Source organism: Mobula hypostoma, chromosome 21, assembly GCF_963921235.1.
Source record: "Mobula hypostoma chromosome 21, sMobHyp1.1, whole genome shotgun sequence".
Taxonomy (NCBI): Eukaryota; Metazoa; Chordata; class Chondrichthyes; order Myliobatiformes; family Myliobatidae; genus Mobula; species Mobula hypostoma.
Window position 1 is genome coordinate 28,887,044 of NC_086117.1, and position 22,244 is coordinate 28,909,287.

Here is a 22,244-nt window from a genome sequence, read left to right on the forward strand (position 1 = left end):
TGAGATTCTACCAACAATGGTTGTATCGTCAGCAAATTTATTGGTGGTATTTGAGCTATGCCTAGCCACACTGTCATGGGTATATAGAGAGTAGAGCACTGGGCTCAGCACACACCCCTGAGGTGCACCAGCGTTGATTATCAGCGAGGAGGATATGTTATCACCAATCCGCACAGATTGGATTAGAGTGAACAGATGCCCACTGCTTGGTGTGGGCCAAAGGATTTGTTTCCACCCTGAGTAATTCTCGGATTGAGTTTGAAGAAATCAGATGGCAGAAGATGTGTGAAGCATAATCTCTCACCTGGATGGCTTAGAACAGAGGGCTTTTTTTCTGTGCTTTCCATTCTGTTATGTTCACCACTCAATTGGCAATCAATTTGCTGTGTCCCTTTTGAGTGACACTTTTAGGTGGTACTGATCTTTGACCAGTGTTGGTTACATGTTTTGAGCTTGTCATTTATTAATGTTTGTATATTTGTCTTCTTATATTTGTATATTACTACTATAATGTCAGGAAAAGGTCGGCATCAAGTTATTGACAGAGCAATGCAAAACTTTCCATCAGCACCCAGAACGCTACATCATTGGATGTTTATGGTGTCATGGTATGTTCTCAATATGTTCTGGTTTTTGGTCTTTTTGTCCATGACTAGTGTCTGTGGGAGAGTTGGACCCTCCACAGTGTGGTTTATGTCTGCTGGCAATTGCTTGCTTAGCAATATTATTTCTGCCTCTATTTCAGGAATTAATCCGTGTGCATTACAGTCTACTGAGAGCCATCGATCTGGCTGCAATCTCGGGAGGCTACACACTCTATAAAGTCTTTCTGGATTTCAAAGAGCGGTAAGATTTCCAAATCCGGGGTTTCTCAATGGACGTTCAGTCTCTATCTGACTGTACCTGTCATTTTTATTGTGTCACCCTATGCCTTTAGTGTGTGTGTGTTACAGTATCTGTTTATGTGCCCATATATAGTTTAAAGTAAATTTATCATCAGTGTACATACAGTACGTCACCATATACTGCCCTGAGATTCACAGTAGAACAAAGAAATACAATAGAGTCAATGAAAAACTACACACAAAGACTGACAAACAGCGGATGTGCAAACAAAGTACAAACTGTGCCAATAAAAAGAGAAAATAATTAATAATACCGAAAACATAAGTTGTAGAATCCTTGAAAGTGTATGTTGTGAAATCATTTCATATTGGAGGTGAATGAGGGTGTCCATGCTGGCTCTGATAGTTGAAGGGGAATAACCGTTCCTGAACCTGGTGATGTGGGACCTGAAGCTCCTGTACGGTGAGAAGAGAGCGTGACCTGTATGGTGGGGGTCCTCGATGATGCCAGTGCTCCTTGCAGATGTGCTCAATGGTGGGAGGGCTTTGCCTGTGATTGCAAGTGTGTCTTTGTCACTGCTACTGTAAAACCCTACTGCTGGAACTATTACAGTAGTGCCTCCCTGCTGTCTGGTTGCTGGTTGCTGTCCGGTTCTTCTCCCTGTGTCTGCCGGTGATTTCTCCAGGTGCTCTGGTTTTCCACTGTATCCCAAAGATATGCGGGTTGGAAGGAAAATTCATCACAATAAGTTGGCCCCAGTATATGGATGAGAAGCAGAACTGGGGGAGGTTGATAAGCATATGCAGTTAATTAAAAAAATGAAATTAATGTAGAGTAGATATAAATTGGTGATTGATAGTTGGTCATTGAGTCATAGAGTACAGCACAGCAGCAGGCCATTCGGCCTATCTAGTCTATACTGAACCATTTCAGCTCTGCTCCCATTCACCTGCACTGGGACCATAGCCCTCCATACCCCTGCCATCCATGTACGTATTCAAACTTCTCTTAAACGTTGAAATCAAGCTCGCATGCGCCCATTTGTGCTGGCAGCTCGTTCCCCGCTCTCACGACCTTATGACTGAAGAAGTTTCCCCTTAAACTTTTCACCTTTGATCCTTAACCCATGACCTGGCTGTCGTCCCACCCAACCAAGGTGGGAAAAGCCTGCTTGCATTTACCCTGTCTATACCTCTCATAATTTTGTATATCTCTAACCTATTCAAACATCCTTGCAAGTTTTCTTTGTACTCTTTCAACCTTATTTACATCTTTCCTGCAGGTAGGTGACCAAGGCCGCAGACAATACTCCAAAGGAGGCCTCACTAACGTCTTATAGGGCAGTGCAGTAGTGCAGTGGTTAGCACAATGCCTTACTGTACCGGTGATCTGGGTTCAGTTCCTGCCGCTGCCTGTAAGAAGTTTGCATGTTCTCACCGCGACCGTGTAGGCTTCCTTCGGGTGCTCCAGTTCCCTCCAGCAGTCCAAAGATGTACCGGTTGGTGGGTCAATGGGTCATTGTAAATTGCCCCGTCATTAGGCTAGGATTAAATTGGGGGATTGCTGAGATGCAGCTTGAAGGGTCAGAAGGGTCTATTCTACACTGTACATCAATAAATAAGTTATACAACTTCAAGGTGTGGACTCTTTGTTTGTCAAAGTCCTGTTCCCACTTTCTGTCTCTGTATGATTCTAAAATAGATCTGTGTGTGGTTATTGAACACTGTGTCACAGGTGCCACACTGTCTTTTTGTCTATGTCACTGTGCAATTGAAACTTAGTCACACTGACATCCTTTCTCTCATATTTTATAGGTCTGTCTCTATCGATGTTCATAACTCTGATCAATTTGTTTACCCTGTCTCTTTCGATATATGGATTAATTCTACGGCATAGAGCTTCGTGCCAGTTTTAGCATAGTGAAATGTTTGTATGTAAAATAAACTGGTCAAGTGAGAAGTGGTTAAAAATGTGGTGTCTTTCCTTAATTATTTATGCTCCTCCTGATATTCAGGAAGACCATTTTATAGATTGAATTTGTAACTGCTCAGCAGGTCGTTATTTAATGAAAGTTTCCTGGCTTTGTTGACTGTGAGGCTTTCACTGCTAATTATTTTCATGCAGTCTCACACTTGCCTGCAATTAGCAAGTGCCAAATTGGATTTAATTCCAAAATGTGTGCAGGAAAGTTTTCTGTAATTGCTGCTCTTTCTGGAATATTAATCACCTGCCATTATTGCAACTTTTCAGCAATGTGTTGCCAGAGATTTAGCTATGCAATTAAAGAATCCTACTTCCTTCTCCCATAAATCACCCACAACGCTGTGCCAACCAAACTCGGAAGCAGCTGTCTCCACTGTCACCATGGGAGAGAACTGATTATGGGATCGTCCTGGGATTTCTAATTACTTCTTGAGACAAACTTCACTTTTATCACAAGCTGTGTGAATCCAGACAGCCGACCAACACCACTTGACTTGGCTTCTCCTACCACATTGTCAGCCAGTTTCTCTTCCATTCTTGTGTGAAACTTCTCACCCCACGAGTCCGCAATCCCTCTGCCACTGCTTCATCTGACAACTCTACCCCCTTATAGCCCCTCCTATTATATTTGACCTCTTCTCACCCAATCTCACCAAAGTCCATCCACCTTCCCCAACCTATGCTAGCACCCATCCCCTTTGCCCCACCATGTCTCAGTTCATTCTTCATACTAACACACACAAAATGCTGGAGGAATTTAGCAATCCAGGCAGCATCTATAGAGGGGAATAAACAGTCAACATTTTGGGCCGAGACTCTTCACCTGAACATTGATTTCTGATGGAGGGTCTCGGCCTGAAACATTGACTGTTTGTTCCACTCCACAGATGCTGCCTGACTTGCTGGGTTCCTCCAGCATTTTGTGTGTGTTGCTCAAGATTTCCAGCATCTGCAGAATCTCCACAGCACCCGATCCTTCTATCCCACACACGTCAGCTCTTTCCCCATTCCCATATCTATCTAAATCTTAATCCTCTCCACACCTCATATGACAACTGTTCCAGACCCCGTCTGATAATCTTTGTTGCCATACTATATTGTGGCTCTCCACACTCTCTGGCCTCCTCGTCCCACCCTGTACCTTTCTGTATCCTTGGCCTGCAGCTCACACCAGCAGCTTCTGCACTGCATCCAATCTCCTCACCGCCCACTGCAATCCACTCTCCCCCAAATTCTAGTCCAGAAGGGTTAAGTATTGATCATTGGCAGAAGTCCCTTGACCTTCTTGGACTAGCCCATGTATCAAGGGTACCTTGTCTCTGCTCTAGTTCTGTGGGTTCTGAAGTGGCGGATGGGGACAGTGTAAAACTAGCGGACTCTGCCACAGGTCTGGACAGGGTGAGAGGACGGGTGCTTAGTTTGGGAAGAGGTACACTCCTGCCACTTCTGCGTGCTTCCAAGGAAAGAATGTAAGGTGCAGGAGCAAACCAGTGGGCTTAGGAGCCCCTTTGCCATTCAGTCAGATCAAGGATAATACAGCCATGGCCTCAGCACCATTTTCCTGCTCTCTCTCTCCTAACTCTTTTAGTTGAAATGTCCATCAAAGGACTTGGGGTTCTTTGTGTTACTCCAAATTCTGCTCCTCTGTTTTGAAGGATCATGGGCTGAGGATTCTCTTAGTATGTGAACCTTTATGAGGATGCATTGAGAACATTCTTGAATCATTTCCTCTCTGCTCCAGATAACCTCTTGTCACTGACGAAGCTCGTAGGAGAGTGCCTGACTTGGGAGTCTGGTGCTGAGAGTGGTCTGCCCATCTGAGCTGATATTCAGGGTCTGAGAGAGGATCTTGATGCTGTTTCAGTTGATTTGTAGAAACTGCTCTGAGATGTAAGAGTTCGGCACGGACTAGAAGGGCCGAGATGGCCTGTTTCCGTGCTGTAATTGTTATATGGTTATATGTCTACCATGGTCGACCAGCGATGAGGAGCATGCAGTAGGGCAGGGATGACCACTGCCCGCCAGACCTTGAACATTCTGCCTGATTTGAGATTGAGACAGATATATTTTATTCTGCTGGGATAGACACGAAGGATCAAATGATTCAATCATCATCATCGTTGTGTGCTGTGTTGTATGACAGGTGATCATGGTGACTGTAATTGTTCTTGACAAATTTTTCTACAGAAGTGGTTTGCCATTGCCTCCTTCTTAACAACACTCTTCAGAGACTGTTTGCCTGGTGGTGGTGGTCGTGGCAAAACAAGGACTTGTGCTATGCGCCAACTGCTCGTACAGCCATCCGCCACCTGCTCCCATGGGTCCACGTGACCCTGATTGGGGGTGGGGGGGGAGGGATCTAAGCAGGTGCTACGCCTGCAAGCTAGCGGAGGGAAGGAGCGCCTTACATCTCCTTTGGTAGAGATGCGCCTCAACCTGGGCCACACCAAGTGATTCAATAGCTTCTCTTTAATGGCAGTAGAATCATGTTTGGAACCATGTAATAATTTTAGGAGCTCTGCTTTGCTCAGTTGTCAATGACAACAAAGCTACATTTACACTGCATCTTCAACATTTTGGAACAATTTAGGCATGTCACAAAGCACGTTTGAACCAAATATTTGTGCTAAACTGCAGAGAGTTTAGAGAAATAATCAAAGCTTAATAAGCTAGGTTAGTGTTTGATGAAGAGAGAGGTGAGATCTTTTTGCAGGTTCTAGGGATTGCTGATGGCATGGTCAATGCTGATAAAATTATTAAATTCAGGTGTGATTGATAAGCCAGAATCGAAGGAAGGCAGATATCTAATGGTTAGGAGTTGATGACAGAGAAAGAGGTGACACCTTGGTGGGATTTGGAAATATTTAAACTGAGGTGTTTTTAAACTGGAAAGCAGCTAATTGGCAAGCGCAGGGTATCCTGTTTTCACTAGTGTTGACTGACCTCAGTATCTGTAGCATTCTCTTTTTTAATTTCAGGTTTCCTGCATCTGCAGGCACTGTAGACGTAGGGATCCTGATGCAGGGTTTCAGCCTGAAACTTCAACACTTCCTTTTCCCCCCACAGACATTGCTGAGGTCATCCAGCAGATTTTTGTTTCTGGTTTTTGAGTAGAAGTGTGCTTGGTGCAAATGATCTCGGATTTGCTGAGCGGAGAGCAAGGAGCTCAGCCAGAAATGTTTTGAACGTCACCTCATTACAGAAAGCATGCGGATTCTATAGAGAGAGTGCAGAGGAGATTTACAAGGACGTTGCCTGGATTGGAGAGTGTGCCTTATGAGAATAGGTTGAGTGAACTTGGCCTTTTTTCCTTGGAGCGACGGAGGATGAGAGGTGATCTGATAGAGGTGTATAAGATGATGAGAGGCATTGATCATGTGGATAGCCAGAGGCTTTATCGCAGGGCTGAATTGACTAACATAAGGGGGCATAGTTTTAAGGTGTTTGGAAGTAGGTACAAAGGGGATGTCAGAGGTAGGTTTTTCACACAGAGAGTGGTGGGTGCATAGAATGCACTGCTAGCAACAATGGTAGAGGTGGATACAATAGGACCTTTTAAGAGACACTTAGATAGGTACATGGAGCTTAGAAAAATAAAGGGCTACATGGTAGGGAAATTCTACGCAGTTTCTAGAGTAGGTTACATGGTCGGCACAACATTGTGGGCCGAAGGACCTGGAATGTGCTGTAAATTTCTATGTTTCTCTGGATGATTAAGACCAGAAGAAGAAAAGGCAGTCTGCTTCAACGGCAACGGAAATGACCAAAAATTGCCAACAGCCTGGTTTCCAGCAGTCGCATGAGAGAGGAGTGGAGCTGGTGGCCAAGAAACAAAGCAAAGATGATCACTGCAATTTGAATAAATAGTTCTGGGAAATCTTTGCTCACTCTGCATTAGACATTGGGCATTTAGAAGAGGGGTCATGAGATATTTTGGTAGAGCTGACAGTTACCCGTGAAACTGAAAGTGATGCTATGGAGGGTGTAGCTGGGAGCAAAAAATCTGGCCCTGGGGGGAAACAGGTGGCAATGGTGAGGGAGTAGAAAGGGAAGCCAACCCTTCTGGCTGTGTTGGGATAGGGTAAGAATGGAGCCAGGCTGAATCACTGCCAGGGAGTGAATGTAGAGATGACCAGGTTAACTGTGTCAAATTGTCAAACAGGTATGAATCAAAACAGAGGTAGATTCACACGGATCTATTCAGAAATTATAACTTTTTTTTGGCTTCGATAAGAACTGTGGCCACAACACAGGGGGAAACCTGATTTGAGTGATTCAAAGGAGGAGAAATTTTGAGAAGCCACAAAGTATTCAAGAATTTTGTAAAAGAAAGTGAGAGTGAAAATAGTAGAGCTCAGGTATAAAATGGAAAACTGATCTGACCAATTGTTACCCTGCCCTGACAAGAACTAATATTTTTTCTTCCATATTCAGCCTGATCTGACTGTTGTTTAAAAGCCCCAGACAAGTTATGGATCTGTTTGAGGATGAAGCATCATATAGCCAAGATAAGAGGATGTTGGCATAAGGGGATTAATATCTGAGGAACTGCATCCTTTGATGCAATCATCCATTGCCAAGGTCAGGATCTGAGTTTGGATGGTCAGCACTGGTCTAGGAGCTGATGTTTCCTGAAGGAATGACTTGACTTTAAACTCCCTACTTAGTTTTAGCATGTGCATCCAATGCCACAATAAATCAAAAATCTGCGGATGCTGGAAATGTGAGCAACACACACAAAATGCTGGAGGAACTCAGCAGGCCAGGCAGCATCTAGGACAAGAGTACAGTCAACATTTCCAGTCGAAACCCTTCATCAGTCCTGCCAAAGGGTTTTGGCCCAAAACGTCGGCTGCTCTTTTTCTAGATGCTGCCTGGCCTGCTGAGTTCCTCAGGCATTTTGTGTGCGTTGCCACGGTAAATCAGGTGCTGTGGTGGTTTTTATAACCTCTTCATAATCGGTCTCTTCCGTAAACCAAGCAGAATCAAGTATTCTGCTCAGATTGAGGGGTGTAAGAGAAGCAAGTGATCTGAACAATGAACCTATTCACTCTTTTGATGAGCAGATGTACCAACAGGAGAGAGCAGCCACGAACACTGATTGTTCTCTGAGCCCAGGGGTGATTCTGATGTATGCACAGTGAAGCCTCAAGATTCTGCACATGTTCAGTACAGAACTACCCTGAATGGTCTACACCCGTTAGAGTCTACCAAATTTTGCTGAAGACTGCCTCACATGTACCGGCTCAGGTGAAATATAAATTTAGAGCCTCAGTGTTGAAATCTTAAATACAGTTGGAACCAGCAAAGAGGTTAAGCTGAGAAGTGTGTGACCCTGTCTTTGCCTATAAAGCAGCACTCTAGTTACTGGTCTGGGATTATTAATCAGACAAGAAAACCATTTTTTCGAGCTCAGTGAACAGATACCTACACAGTCTGGTATGCCTTTTAGCACTGCATACAAAAAGCTGATCTGTATTAACTCTCTCAGTTCTGCAGTCAGAACACTCATAACCCCCACATTTTAAAAAGATATTAACTCAGACTGCGAGGTATCGTGCTGGGAACCAGAATGACATCCCTGCCCTCCCTGCTGGTGCTCCTGCAGCCATAAATCAGCCTTGGCTTGGTGTGGAAAGGCTGGTGTTGGACCGACTGACTTGTACGGTGTAAGTTGCTCACCGCAGAGGTATGGAGTTTGCGGCTTCACCCTGGTTAGCACTGTGAGCGTGGGCGTTGCTGGGGACAGGCAGCACCTGCTCCATGTGCTGGCTGTCAAGATAAAATCGACCCTCTCATCACCTCCTGTCGCTTCTGATGGAAGGTGCAGCCTCCTCAGCCCAATTAGCTCGATGAGAGTGACTACTCTTGATCTTATTAACACTGAGAAGCCTCTGGGCCAGGGTTAGCATGGCAGCCAAATGAAGCTAGAAGGAGATAGCTCCTCCTGCCTTGCCCTTTGCCATTCCAAATCTTTCTCTCATCTTCCCGTTGTTTGTGTCTATACTTATAGGCTATTGATATATGGCAAGTACTGCAGCCAAATGGAGACTTCACAAAAGACCTTGGACCAGCTCATGGCATCTCGGGAAGAAATAAGAAACAAGATTGAAGTAAGTAAAGGCACCAATAACGATTGTCAGTATGACTTGTACTGGATGTTGGAGCTGGGGGAGCTGAGGTGACACGAGTAGGAATGGGAGGGGCTGAGTCTGGATTGAAAGCAGGTGCTGTGGGGGGGGAATATGAAGGAAATTGTGAGGGTAGGATCATGGAGGATATAAGGACAGAAAAATGGAGACGGCAGAAGGAGAGGAGATGGATCGTTTGTGGATTTGAGGAGATGGATGGTTTGTGGATTTGAGGAGATGGATGGTTTGTGGATTTGAGGAGATGGATCGTTTGTGGATTTGAGGAGATGGATGGTTTGTGGATTTGAGGAGATGGATGGTTTGTGAAATGTGAGGAGATGGATCATTTGTGGATTTGAGGAGATGGATGGTTTGTGGATTTGGGGAGATGGATGGTTTGTGGATTTGAGGAGATGGATGGTTTGTGGATTTGAGGAGATGGATCGTTTGTGGATTTGAGGAGATGGATGGTTTGTGGATTTGGGGAGATGGATGGTTTGTGGATTTGAGGAGATGGATGGTTTGTGGATTTGAGGAGATGGATCGTTTGTGGAATGTGAGGAGATGGATCGTTTGTGGATTTCAGGAGATGGATCGTTTGTGGACTGTGAGGAGACGGATCATTTGTTGATTTGAGGAGATGGATCTCCCTTCTTGAAGAGCGGAATGACACTTGCAATTTTCCAGTCTTCCGGAGCCATTCCAGAACCTAATGATTCTTGAAATATCATTACTAATGCCTCCATAGTCTCTTCAGCGACCTCTTTCAAAACTTTGGGGTGTAGACTATTTGGTCCAGCTGACTTATCTAACTTCAGACCTTTCAGTTTCCCAAGTACCTTCTCTCTTGTAATGGCAACCTCACACACTTCTGACTCCTAACACTCTGGAACTTCAGCACACTGCTGGTGAATTCTACTGTGAGGACTGATGCAAAATACTTATTCAGTTCATCCGCCATTTCCTTGTTCCGCATTACTACCTCCTGCATCGTTTTCAAGTGAGTGGTCCGATATCCTATCGCCTCTCTTTTTAAAAAAATTTTTTTATTTTTATTTGGATAAGGAATTCGCAAGTATCATGAACTTTTTTCACATGTATAACCTTTTCCATTTTTTTTATATATGTATAAAACTACAATTATTTATACATTCCTAAGTAGACATTAAGATGATATAAAAAGAAATTAGACACTTAAATAGATAATTATGTGCAGTTGAAATTCTACTCTATTAGGCTAAGTAATGATATTAGTTGTTAAGAAAAATAGTAATAATAGTGGATTAATAATAATTTCCATACATCTCTTCTGGACCATTTCTTTCTGATCCAAAATGTTGTATGTAAGCCTATGTAACAACCATTGTAGGTGTTTATATCCTAACTTGTTCATGTTTGCTCCTACCCCCAAACATAATTATCCAATCCCTATGTACTTATTTACTTAATTTTATCATTTTTTATCCCTTTCCCAAATCTTTTCCTTTACTTGTGTTAATTCTCTATTTTCCAAAAAAAAACCAAAAACAGTAAACATTTAGACCAGGGGTGCTTACGTTAACAATATTACTGTGTTGATGAGAAGAGCAGTATAAATCATTAGGAGAGTCATCTAAAGACTGCTCGCTTTGGAGTTATATATTCAATCCATTTATTCCAAATTTGATAAAATTTTTCTTTTTGAATTCTCAGGGAGTAAGTTATCTTTTCCATTTTAAATATTTCCAAGATAATTTCGTGCCAATCTTCTAATGTAGGTGGTATTGGATTTAGCCACTTTCTAGTGATTGATTTCTTACTTGCCGCTAAAAGGGCCTGCAGCAACTTTATATCTTTCTTCTGATCAAGAAACAATACATGCCCCAAATAGAGCATCTCAAAGTTCAGGGGTATCTGGTCTTAAGTACCTTAACTAATGTTCTATGAATACTTTTCCAATATAAACTTAATTTAGGGCAATCCCAGAAAATATGGAAATGATTTGCCTCCTTGGAGCCACACCTTCTCCAACACGTCACGTTTCCTCTCACCTCTCTTTTACCCTTTATGTATCTGAAGAAACTTTTGGTATCCTCTTTAATTTTATTTGCTAGCTTATTTTTGTATTCCATCTTTTCCTTCTTAATTGCTTTTTTAGTTGTCTTCTGCTGGTTTTTTAAAAGCTTCCCAATAATCTAACTTCCCACTAATTTTTACTTTATTATATCCCCTTTCTTTTATTTTGGCTTTAATTTCTCTTGTTAGCTACAGTTGTGTCATCTTGCCTTTGGAGAACTTCTTCCTCTTTGAGATGTATATATTCTATGGCTTCCGAACTGCTTCCAGAAATTCCAGCCATTGCTGCTCTGCTGTCATCCCTGCCAGTGTTCTTTTCCAATCAATTTTGGCCAACTCCTCTCTCATGCCTCTGCAATTCCCTTTACTCCACTGATACATCTGACTTTAGCTTCTTCTCAAACTTCAGGCTGAATTTGATCATATTATGATCACTTGCCCTGAAGGATTCTTTTACCTTAAGCTCTATAATTAATTCCGGTTCATTGCACAGCACTGATCTAGAATAGTCGATCCGCTCATGGGTTCAACCATGAGCTGCTCTAAAAAGCCATCTCAGAAGAATTCTAGAAATTCCCACTCTGGGGGTCCAGCACCAACCTGAATTTCCCAATCTATTTGCATATTGAAATCCCCCATGACTATTATCTCCCATTGTAATTTGTAAAACACATCCTTACTGCTGCTTGGGGATCTGTATATAACTCCCATCAGGGTATTTTTGCCCTTGCAGTTCCTTAGCTCTATCCACAATGATTCAACGACTTCTGACCCTGTGTCACGTCTTTCTAAAGATTTGATTTCACTTTTTAACATGAGCCACACCACCCACCTCTGCCTTCCTGCTTGTCCTTTTGATACAGCGTATACCCTTGGACATTAAGCTCCCAGCTATTATGTTCTTTCAGCCATGATTCAGTGATGCCTACAACATCATACATGCCAATCTGTAACTGTTCATTGACCTTATTCTGTATACAGCACGCATTCAAATATAACATGTAATATAAATTATGGAATGCATGTCTTGTTACCTTCATCTCTCTGTAGGGTAGCAGAGGTAGATGAGATGGCAAGATTAAAAATATACTCCTCTATGTCAATACAGATAACAGTGAGATATTATCCATTTTAACATTTAATAGACGAATTTGACATTGTGGCAAAACAGTGCTACAGTGTAACGTGACTCTCCTATCTGTAGTCGTGCACTAATGTGCCATGTGACCATGTTCCACGTGTGATTATATTTTTGTTTTCCCTTCCCATTCTTAGTCCCTGCACACCCAAGGAGGCCCAACCGAAAGTCTTGAATGACTACCGTCCAGTGGCCCTGACCTCACACATCATGAAGACCCTAGAGAGGTTGGTCCTGGCTCACCTCCGACCCCTGGTCAGATCAGCTCTCGATCCCCTGCAGTTTGCCTACCAGGAGCACATTGGAGTCGATGATGCTGTCATCTACCTGCTGAACAGAGCCTACTCCCATTTGGATAAGCAGGGCAGCACTGTGACGATCATGTTTTTTGATTTCTCAAGTGCCTTCAATACCAAACAGCCCTCATTGCTGGGGGAAAAGCTCCATTTAGCACAGGCTGGCACTTCCATTGTATTCTGGATAATGGGCTACCTGACTGGCAGACCGCAGTTCGTGTGGCTTCAGAGCTGTGTGTCAGACATGGCTATGAGCTGCACTGGGGCTCCACAGGTGCTGCTTATAGCCATGTCTGACATGCAGCTCAGAAGCAGGGCCCCGCTGGAGGACTTTGTCAAACAGTGCAAGCTGAATCATCTGCAGCTCAACATCGGTAAGACAAAGGAGATGGTGATGTGCTTTAGAAAGACTAAGCCTGCACTGCTCCCTGTTACTATTGATAGTGAGGATGTGGTTGTGGTGAGGACCTACAAATGCCTTGGGGGTGCACCTGGATGACAGACTTGAGTGGAGCACCAACACAGAGACTATGTACGAGAAAGGCCAGAATCACCTCTGCTTCCTGAGGAGACTGAGGTCCTTTGGAGTATGCAGGCATCTCCTTCACATGTTCTACCAGTCTGTTGTCCCCAGCACAATCTTCTATGTGGTGGTGTGCTGGGGCAATGGAATCAACACAGGTGATGCCAAAAGGCTCAATAAACTAATTCGAAAGGCTGGCTGTGTTATAGGAGTCAAATTTGACACACTGGAGGCTGTGGTAGAACAAAGAACCCTATGTAAAATCCTGGTAATTCTGGACAGTGCTTCTCACCCTCTGCATGCCACCTTGGCTGAACAGAGAAGCACTTTTAGTAATAGACTAAGCCAACTGCACTGCTCCAAAGAGCGCTGTATGAGGTTATTCTTACCCTCGGCCATTAGGCTCTATAATGAGTTAATCTGTAGCCAGGGAAGTGATGACCCCCTCCTGTTAGACTGTTTGAGGTAACTTATTTTTTGATTCTTTCTTACTTCTAATATTTGTATATGTATGCATTTGTAATGCTACTTTGACACTGTAATTTCCTTTGGGATCAATAAAGTATCTATCATCTTTGTATGTATCCGCTTCCCCCATGCATTCTCAGCGCTGATCTTCATACACCATCTCTCATTGTCTCTGTCAGCCATTTTCTGTGTTTGACATGTTCAGGCTTGCTTTCTGCCTAGCTTCCAGGGAGTGTAGGTTTGATTCTTTCCTCCAAATCTTGTATTTCTTTGTGTCCTTTGTGGTGGAATCTTCAGATTATCATTGAGCAGGTGGATTAGTTTTCAGGCAGAAACACTTCATCGGGACTCAAATCAATCTATTTCTGTTTCCTTTGCCCAGGAGTGTACCTTGAAAGTTCAGGAAGGGAAGTTTAAACTGCAAGATCTGCTGGTGGTCCCCATGCAGCGCATTTTGAAGTATCACCTCCTGCTGAAGGTGGGTGTCAACTGCACACCGGCTCATTCTGGAAGGAGACAACTGAGCCTGATTCGTTACACTCAAGCCAGTCAAAAGTCAGCAGCATGGAAAGGGTTGGAATCAGTGTGATGGAGTCCTTTTACAAGCTCAGTGCAGTTTGGAGGTTGATGCTGTGGAGTAGGTTGGAAGCCATTGTAAAGCAGAAGTTATGGATCAGTGCAGGGCTTGTGTCTCAGTTGTTGTGTCACACACTGATTCATGCTTCTCAGCAGTGTCTCCCCTCTTTCTGGCACTCAATGACCTGCACTAACTGACCTGCTTTACCCTTTGACCTGTGATCAAGGATCATAGAAATGTAGCATTACAGCACATTAGACCCTTGGGCCCAAAATGTTGTGCTGGCCATGTAACCTACTCTAGAAACTGCCTACAATTTCCCTACTGCATAGCCCTCTGTTTTTCTAAGCTCCATGTACTTATCTAAGAGTCCCTTAAAAAACCCTATTGTATCTGCCTCTACCACCATCACTGGCAATGCACTCCACACACCCACCACTCTCTGTGTGAAAAACTTACCTCCGACATCCCTCTTGTATCTACATCAAAGCAGTTTAAAACTATGCCCCCTCATGTTAGCCATTTCAGCCCTGGGAAAAAGCCCCTGGCTATCCACACGATCAATGCCTCTCATCATCTTATAGACCTCTATCAGGTCACCTCTCATCCTCTGTCGCTCCCAGGAGAAAAGGCCAAGTTCACTCAACCTATTCTCATAAGGCATGCTGTCCAATCCAGGCAACATCCTCGTAAATCTCCTCTGCAGTCTCTCTATAGTATCCACATCCTTCCTGTAGTGAGGTGACCAGAACTGAACACAGTACTCCAAGTGGGGTCCAACCAAAGTCTTATATAGCTGCAACATTACCTCACGGCTCTTGAACTCAAATCTCACGGCTGATGAAGGCCAACACACCATACACCTTCTTAACAACACCGTCACCCTGATCATCTGCACTTTCTGTCCCTTTGCTCGAGTCCATTGCGTTGTTCACATCTCAGTCAAAAAGCTTCAGTTCTGCCCTGAATGTGCAACCCCTCAGTCTGTGCTGTGTTTGCCTCCTAGGAGCTGCTGAGTCACTCCAGTGACCGCCCCGAGAAGCAGCAGCTGAAGGAGGCACTGGAGGCGATGCAGGTAAGTGCTTGAGACCGTTGCGTGAGGGTGAAGCATGCACTTCAGTTAGGAACACGGCAGCATGTAATGTCCAGATTTCTGCTCTTCTCTGTTACCGGCCCTTTTCCTTAACTCCTCCCCGGAGTCTGTCTCAATTGCTGTACTGTTCATGCTCTCCCCCAGCCCCGATTATTCCTTGTTTGGCATATGCCGAACATCTGGTACAGAGACAAACTCTGTTCATCTGGTATCTCCTCCGCTCACTAATTCCTCCCTGGTATCGTTGTCTCGCTCCACTCCCTCGTGAAAAGCAATCCACTTCTCTGCCATTACTGACTGATTTGATTAACATCAGAAGCTCACTCAATATGGAGTATGATTTTCATAACTATTTACAGAATAGATGTCTGCAAGCTTCTTTCATGTTTGATTCTTCACACTGGTGTCATTTTTTTATGGTAAACACTACAGTTTTATTTTTTGGGCTAACATAAAGCATATAAATGGTCGTTCAATAAGTGTCCAGCCCACAGCTACAAATGCACATTCGAGGTATGAAAAGCCCCACCCCTGGACTTTGAAAGAGACCACATTAGTTCATAGAATCACAGCATAGGAACAAGCTGTTAGGCTCACTGACTATCGAGCAACCATTTACACTAGTCCCACATCACACACTCCCATCAATTCCTCCCACACCCCGAGACTCCGCCACTTGCCTGCACGATAGGGACAATTTGTATGGGCCAATTAAGCCACCATTCTGCACATCTTTGGGATGTGGGAGGAAATGCATAAATGTCACAGGGAGAATGTGCAACTCCACAGGGGCAACATCTGAGGCTAGGAATGAACCCAGGTCAATGAAACTATTAGCTGTGCCACGGAGCGGTGTTAATACTGTACTATCTCTAGTCCCAGTATCCTTGGGGGTCTTTTTTCCCCTGTTTATTCATTAACGGGATGTGGATTTGAGTACTGGGTGAGAACAGGATCTGTCTCAGCTTTGCTGTCCTCACAGTCAAATATCTGACCAGCACTCATCACCTAGGGCTCACATTGACTTTGGAAGCACAACTCATCCTGGGATGTGACGGGGGCCAAAAAACAAAATGGAAAAGTTTGTAAAAGTCATAAATAAAGGAACAAACTAAAGTTGACAGCTTGGTTCTCAATGCAATGTCACCATTTCTACAAAATGCTGAAAGTCAGGCTTCAAGCATAAACTCAGTGTACTTTGGAAGTGTATACCTCACAACAGGGAGTCATTAGAATATCCATTCCTTCAATTTACTTGGCGAGGTACCGAATCACGTCCAATGACAAGTGTTTATTGGTCTTTCAATAACCGGGCGTTTGGTTTTATTTCAGGATCTGGCTATGTATATCAATGAAGTTAAAAGAGACAATGAGACACTGAAGAAGATCTCTGAATTCCAGTGTTCCATTGAGAACCTTGTAAGTGCAGAATTGGAGAGGGGCGTGTTGGCGGGTATCGGGCCTGGGTTATGTTGGATAGTAAGATATTGACAATAGAGGAATGGTGTCTCTGAGGTATTTATTCATTGACAGGATCTGGGCATCACTAGCAATGCCTGTATTTATTGTCCATCATGAAGAAACCTAGGGTGTGGTTACCATAGAGCAGGAGACCGGTGAAGCCTCCTGTATATCAGTGAGACCCCTTGCAGGCTGGGAGACCACTTCGCCAAGCACCTACCAGAAAAAGCAGGATTTCTCAGTGGCTATCCATTTTAGTTCCACTTATCATTCCCATTCCGATATGTCTATTCATGGCCTCCTCTAGTTTCACAATGAGGCTACACTTAGGTTGGAAAGGCAACATTTTGAGTAGCTTCCAACCTGATGGCGTAAACTTCAATTTCTCGAACTTGCGGTAATGTCACCCCTTCAGCATTCCCCGTTCCCATTTCTCTCTCTCACCTTATCTCCTTACCTGCCTATCACCTCCCTCTGGTGTTCCTCCCCCTTTTCTTCCTTCCATGGCTTTCTGTCCTCTCCTATCAGATTCCTCCTTCTCCAGCCCTGTATCTCTCTCACCAATCAACTTCTTAGCTATTTACTTCATCCCTCCCTCCTCCCCCCACAGTTTCACCTTCCACTCCACCTCCCCCTCCCACCACCACCTTCTTATCCTGACTCCTCATCTTATTTTTCTCCAGTCCTGATGAAGGGTCTCAGCCCAAAACATCGACTGTTTACTCCTTTCCATAGATGCTGCCTGGCCTGTTGAGATCCCCCCAGCATTTTGTGCGTGTTGCTTGGATTTCCAACAGCTGCAGATTTTCACTTGTTTGAGCTTTTAATGTTCACTTGTTGATTGAGATGAGCTGACAACTGTTTGGAGACACATCAGTAGCTTTTTTTGGACACTCTTGTCAAGACCTCACCAACACCTATAATTAACTTTGCGATATTCTCTCTGTATTTCACCTAAAAGGACCGGAGCTCTTTGCCCTATGCCATTGGGCACGTAAGAATTGTCAGGAGAACTTTTGCATGGACATCTTGCTTGGGTTCCTTTTGTCCAGCATAACTTGTGAGACCAAGCGAACCACACCAGAATGGTGAAAGAGAGGGATAGTACTGTGAGGAGGATTTTCAGCAGGAAGCTCCCTCTACTCATCTCCTTTTCAGAGCACTCCTAGCTTCAAATGACCTTGTATACTGTGAAAAGCTGAGGTTATTACTTGGGGAGGAAAGAAGCTGTCTTTACAATACATCCACAACAGTGTTGCCTGTGACATTCAAGGTTGTAGCAGCACTTTAGCACTTAACTTTTTTTGACATGGATGATAAAGTCATATTTCTCAAATCTCTTGTGTAAGACCTTCCCAAGGAGAGAAAAAAATCAGTGTGTTCTATTTTAATAGATATTGCAAAAAAAGTACATGGCAGTCACAGAGTCAGGAAGGCTATTACTAGAGAAATGATTAGAATAGCTGACACATTACTACTGCATTCTACTGGGAAAATACAGTCTGATTTCTTTTCTCTCACTGCCGTCATTGAAATCTGTACTGTTTTATATCTTGAAATATTTTAGATCAGTTATTGCAGGAGATTCTTGGATCTCCCACATTTTTGTATAGCTTGTTCATCTGCCGTCATGGGAAATAATCACAATTCCTGTTGCAATAGCATGTTTGAATACTAAACCTTTCTGTGCATGGATGAGAAGATGTGTGCTCTAGGATATATCTGTACACTTTGCCTAAAGGAGGTTCTCTCAGCTCTGTGCTCTAAAGAATGACTTATAAGGGATTACTGGTTGTGGGGGGGGGGGGGCGGGGTTGGTCTAGGACCACTACTATATCATAAATATATCTTGCGTTATGATAAACACAAGTAATTCTGCAGATGCTGGAAATCCAAAATAACACTCACAACACGCAAGAACTCTGCAGGTCAGGCAGCATCCGTGGAAATGAACAAACAGTTGACCTTTCGGGCTGAGATCCTTTTTCAGGTCCTGATAAAAGGTCTCGGCCTGAAAAGTCAACTGTTCATTTCCACGGACGCTGCCTGACCTGCAGAGTTCCTCCAGCATTTTGTGTGTGTTACAAATTATCGTGTTACCCCTGACAACTTGTGACATTGTGAGGTGGGGTCTCCTAGGTGTCCACTATCAAGCAAACTCCCACTTTTGCCTCATCAACTGCCTTGACAATTGTAGGGAAGTGGACGTTCCTTGTTTCTTGCTCTGCCTCTACCATCAATGCACCCTCCAGTCGCGCTGACAAACTCAGGTCACCTGTTCATGTGTGAGACATTTGTATGAGCTTCTCTCAGCTTGTGCCCTCAATATTTCAGTAGAATTAGATGTACAAGCTAAATTATCTGATTCCAGATGCGTTTGAATCATGCTAACATCAATTAGCCCCAAAATTGTTTGCAAAATCCAGACTAACAAATGGACACCTTGAATTAGCACAGCAATTGCAATTAATGACTGGAATATTCCAAGTTTTTTTTTCAAGGAACATCTTAAAATCACCTTGATGTTTCAATAAATGATGTGCCCGAGAGGATAAAATGACTCACTGGCTTGATGATGGGGTACGTGGAGGGGGTCTTTCTAATTGAGGACCTCAGCTATTTTTCCTTGTGGTATATCTGTAGTGAGTATAATAGGGGCCTTTAATTTTATAGAGTTGGTGTGTCTTGAAATATTTTACATGGCAAGATTGCCTTTAGGGATCAGGTTTCTTTGAAGACTGGGACTTGTTAAGTTGCCAGTAGGTTTCAGCAGCTAAAATATTGCTGTTGAGTTGGATATTGACGTTTATTTCTAAAGAGTGCGTATTGAAATCTTGGGGATGCATGGACACTGAAGATGTTGTGTGCTTCTGAATAACTGGGTGGAAAGGTTTGGGATTTTATTTGTTTTGGAGGGAGAATTGGAGTTTACCAAGGAGTGAAGATCAAGAATTGCAGTTCTTAGCTTTTCTTGGGAATCCATGGAAATTAAAATTTATCTGAGAGCGTGTTTTGTTTTTACAGCAAACGTCGCTGGCAAGTTATGGGAGACCAAAGATTGATGGTGAATTGAAGGTCTGCTCCACAGTTAACAGAACAAAACAGGATCGGTGAGTATGTCGAAGGTAACCTTGCTGAGGCTGGCAGATCAAAGTTCAAAAGTTCAAAGTGAATTTATTATCAAAGTACATATTGTATATGGCACTATATACAACCCTTTCATTTTCTTACAGGAATTCACAATTAATACAAAGAAACACAATGAAAGACCACACACAACAAAAGGGACAAACAACCAATGTGCAAAAGGCAACAGGCTGTGCAAATATAAAATGAAAAAAAAACTATAAATAAATAAGCAATAAATATCGAGGACATGGAATAAAGTGTCCTTGATAGGTTGTGGGAACAGTTCAATGTTGAGATGAAGGAAATTATCCCCTCTGGTTCAAGAGCCAGATGGTTGAAAGGGTAATGACTGTTCCTGAACCTGGTGGTGTGAGTCCTGAGGCTGCTGTACCTCCTTCCTGATGGCAGCAGGGGGAAGAGAGCATGGACTTGATAATGGATGCTGCTTTCTTGCGAAAGTGCTCCATGTAGATGTGCTCAATGGTGGTGAGGGCTTTCTCCATAATGGACTGGGCTATAGGCACCAATTTTTTAGGCTTTTCCTTTCAAGAGCATTGGTGTTTGCATACCAGGCCTTGATGCATCCAATCAATATACTATCCACCACACATTGAGAGAAATTTGTCAAGGTTTTAGATGACATGCCAAATTTTTGCAAGCTTCTGAGAAAGTAGAGGCTCTGCCATTCTTTCTTAGTTATGGCACTTACACACTGGACCAGGGACAGATCCTCTGAAATGATAACACTGAAGAATTTAAAATTGCTGACCCTCTCCACCTCTCATCTCCCAATGAGGACTGGCTCACAGATCTCCGGTTTCTCCCTCCTGTAGTCAATAATCAGCTCCTTGGTCTTGCTGCTTGGTAGGTTAATTGGTCATTGTAAATTGTTCTATGATTGGGCTAGGATTAAAAAATTGGGGTTTGCTGGACGTCGCGGCTGGAAGGGCCTACTCCGCCTTGTTTCTCAATTTTAAAAAAGTGACACGTTCTGTACACGATAAAACCTCACCAGCGTCATCCCCCACTCCAAAGACATACGGGCTAGAAGGTTAATTGGTAACATGGGTGCAGTTAGCCCAGAAGGGCCTGTTACTGTGTTGAATCTCTAAATAAATAACTGACCAGTTAATTTTAGCGATGTGTATTGATGACTAGTCCAGAACAACAGAGGACATGCAGTCCAAAGCTGTGAAGGTCAGGATCCCGAGAACTCCTCCCAGTGAGGATGCGTAATCTGTGACGTCTGGACACAATATCTATGGTGTATCCACCAGTGTGAACCAATGCTCCCGGAGCCTATACCCAGTGGAGCTGATCTTGGTGAATGTTTTGAGTTAGTGGAGGCGCTGAGGCTGTATTGCCTTGTCTTTTTGACTCATGTGAGTGAAACGCATGGGGAGCCCTGTTGGAGCTGTTGCTGTTTGTGTTCCAGGTACCTCTTCCTCTTTGATAAGGCGGTGATTGTATGTAAGCGGAAAGGTTACAACTACGAGCTGAAGGAGATAATTGATCTACAGGCTCATAAAATGACCGATGACCCCATGAATAACAAGGATTTGAGAAAGGTAACTGCGAGTGTGGCTTAATGATATTGCATTCCAACCAACAGGCAGATTTCATTAAGCTGCAGTGTAATTGGGGTGGTGATGTACTTGCGCCCAGGTCTGTTGGAATCTCATAAAGAACGTGTGTGGTTAGACTGTGCCTGTTTATGCATGATTGAGTTTGAAGGTGCATGTCTCCTGTGACTGAAACCTGGGCTCCAGTCAGTGCACAGTGCCTCTAGGGTAGGGAAATACATTCAGAATTTAGAAATTTAAACCAGCGTCAGTGTTGGGATAATAAAAGCTGCACTCCCCATCCCAATATGTTCATTAAGTTTTTATGATTTAGTTTAAACTTGTCTGTCCACATAAGACATAGAAGCAGAATCAGGCCATTCAGGTCATCGCCCCCCCTTCCCAATCGAACTGCCCCTTACCATCAAAAACAGCATCTTCTTGTATTTTGCAGCCCTTTCCCAAGCCCCTGAGATCCATTCCCATCTTTGATAGCCCTCCCCTTATCCCACGCTCCTTTTTGTACACGGCCCTCGTCTCTCCCCGCAGTTCATCCCTTCTGTTACTGCAGCACTGGCCTTCCGTCCGCCTGCAAGCCCCTTTTCAAGGTGACGGCCTGTTCTGACCTGTTTTACTCCGAAAGGTCCCGGACGGGACAAACCTCTGGAGAGGTGTTACTAGTTTATTTCAGCATCTCGGGCAGTGTTATATGATGGAGTAGATAAGAGAATCCTTAGTAGTGTGAAACCTGTGATCAATCTCATTTGCTTTTCACATTTGTTAAATTCAGCACGATGCTGACTGACTTTTCTGCTGTGTTCTTTCATGCTTCCTAGTCCCATGGGAAAATGGTGAGTAGTTGCAAGTCATCTGCTGAGAAATACTTGTGGCCTCCATATTATCTCCCTACCAAATGCTGATTTTAATCAGTCAGCTGGTGTCTGTAGATTTTGCTGCTATATTGACCAGTCTCGAGCTCTAA

General features: G+C 43.6%; 1 protein-coding gene across 5 annotated transcripts in view; it reads left to right on the plus strand.

Annotated features, from left to right (window-relative positions):
- vav2 (vav 2 guanine nucleotide exchange factor) overlaps positions 1–22,244 on the plus strand; it is a 210,530-nt gene that overhangs the window by 149,224 nt on the left and 39,062 nt on the right. For 3 of the 5 annotated variants that reach the window (XM_063073773.1, XM_063073777.1, XM_063073775.1), the window contains 8 exons: positions 746–846; positions 8,843–8,942; positions 13,823–13,918; positions 15,024–15,092; positions 16,443–16,529; positions 19,596–19,681; positions 21,136–21,268; positions 22,099–22,113. In XM_063073773.1, the coding sequence (XP_062929843.1) occupies positions 746–846; positions 8,843–8,942; positions 13,823–13,918; positions 15,024–15,092; positions 16,443–16,529; positions 19,596–19,681; positions 21,136–21,268; positions 22,099–22,113 (687 nt within the window). The remainder of the gene's footprint in view (positions 1–745; positions 847–8,842; positions 8,943–13,822; positions 13,919–15,023; positions 15,093–16,442; positions 16,530–19,595; positions 19,682–21,135; positions 21,269–22,098; positions 22,114–22,244) is intronic. The other 2 variants (XM_063073776.1, XM_063073778.1) reach the window with 1 other exon arrangement.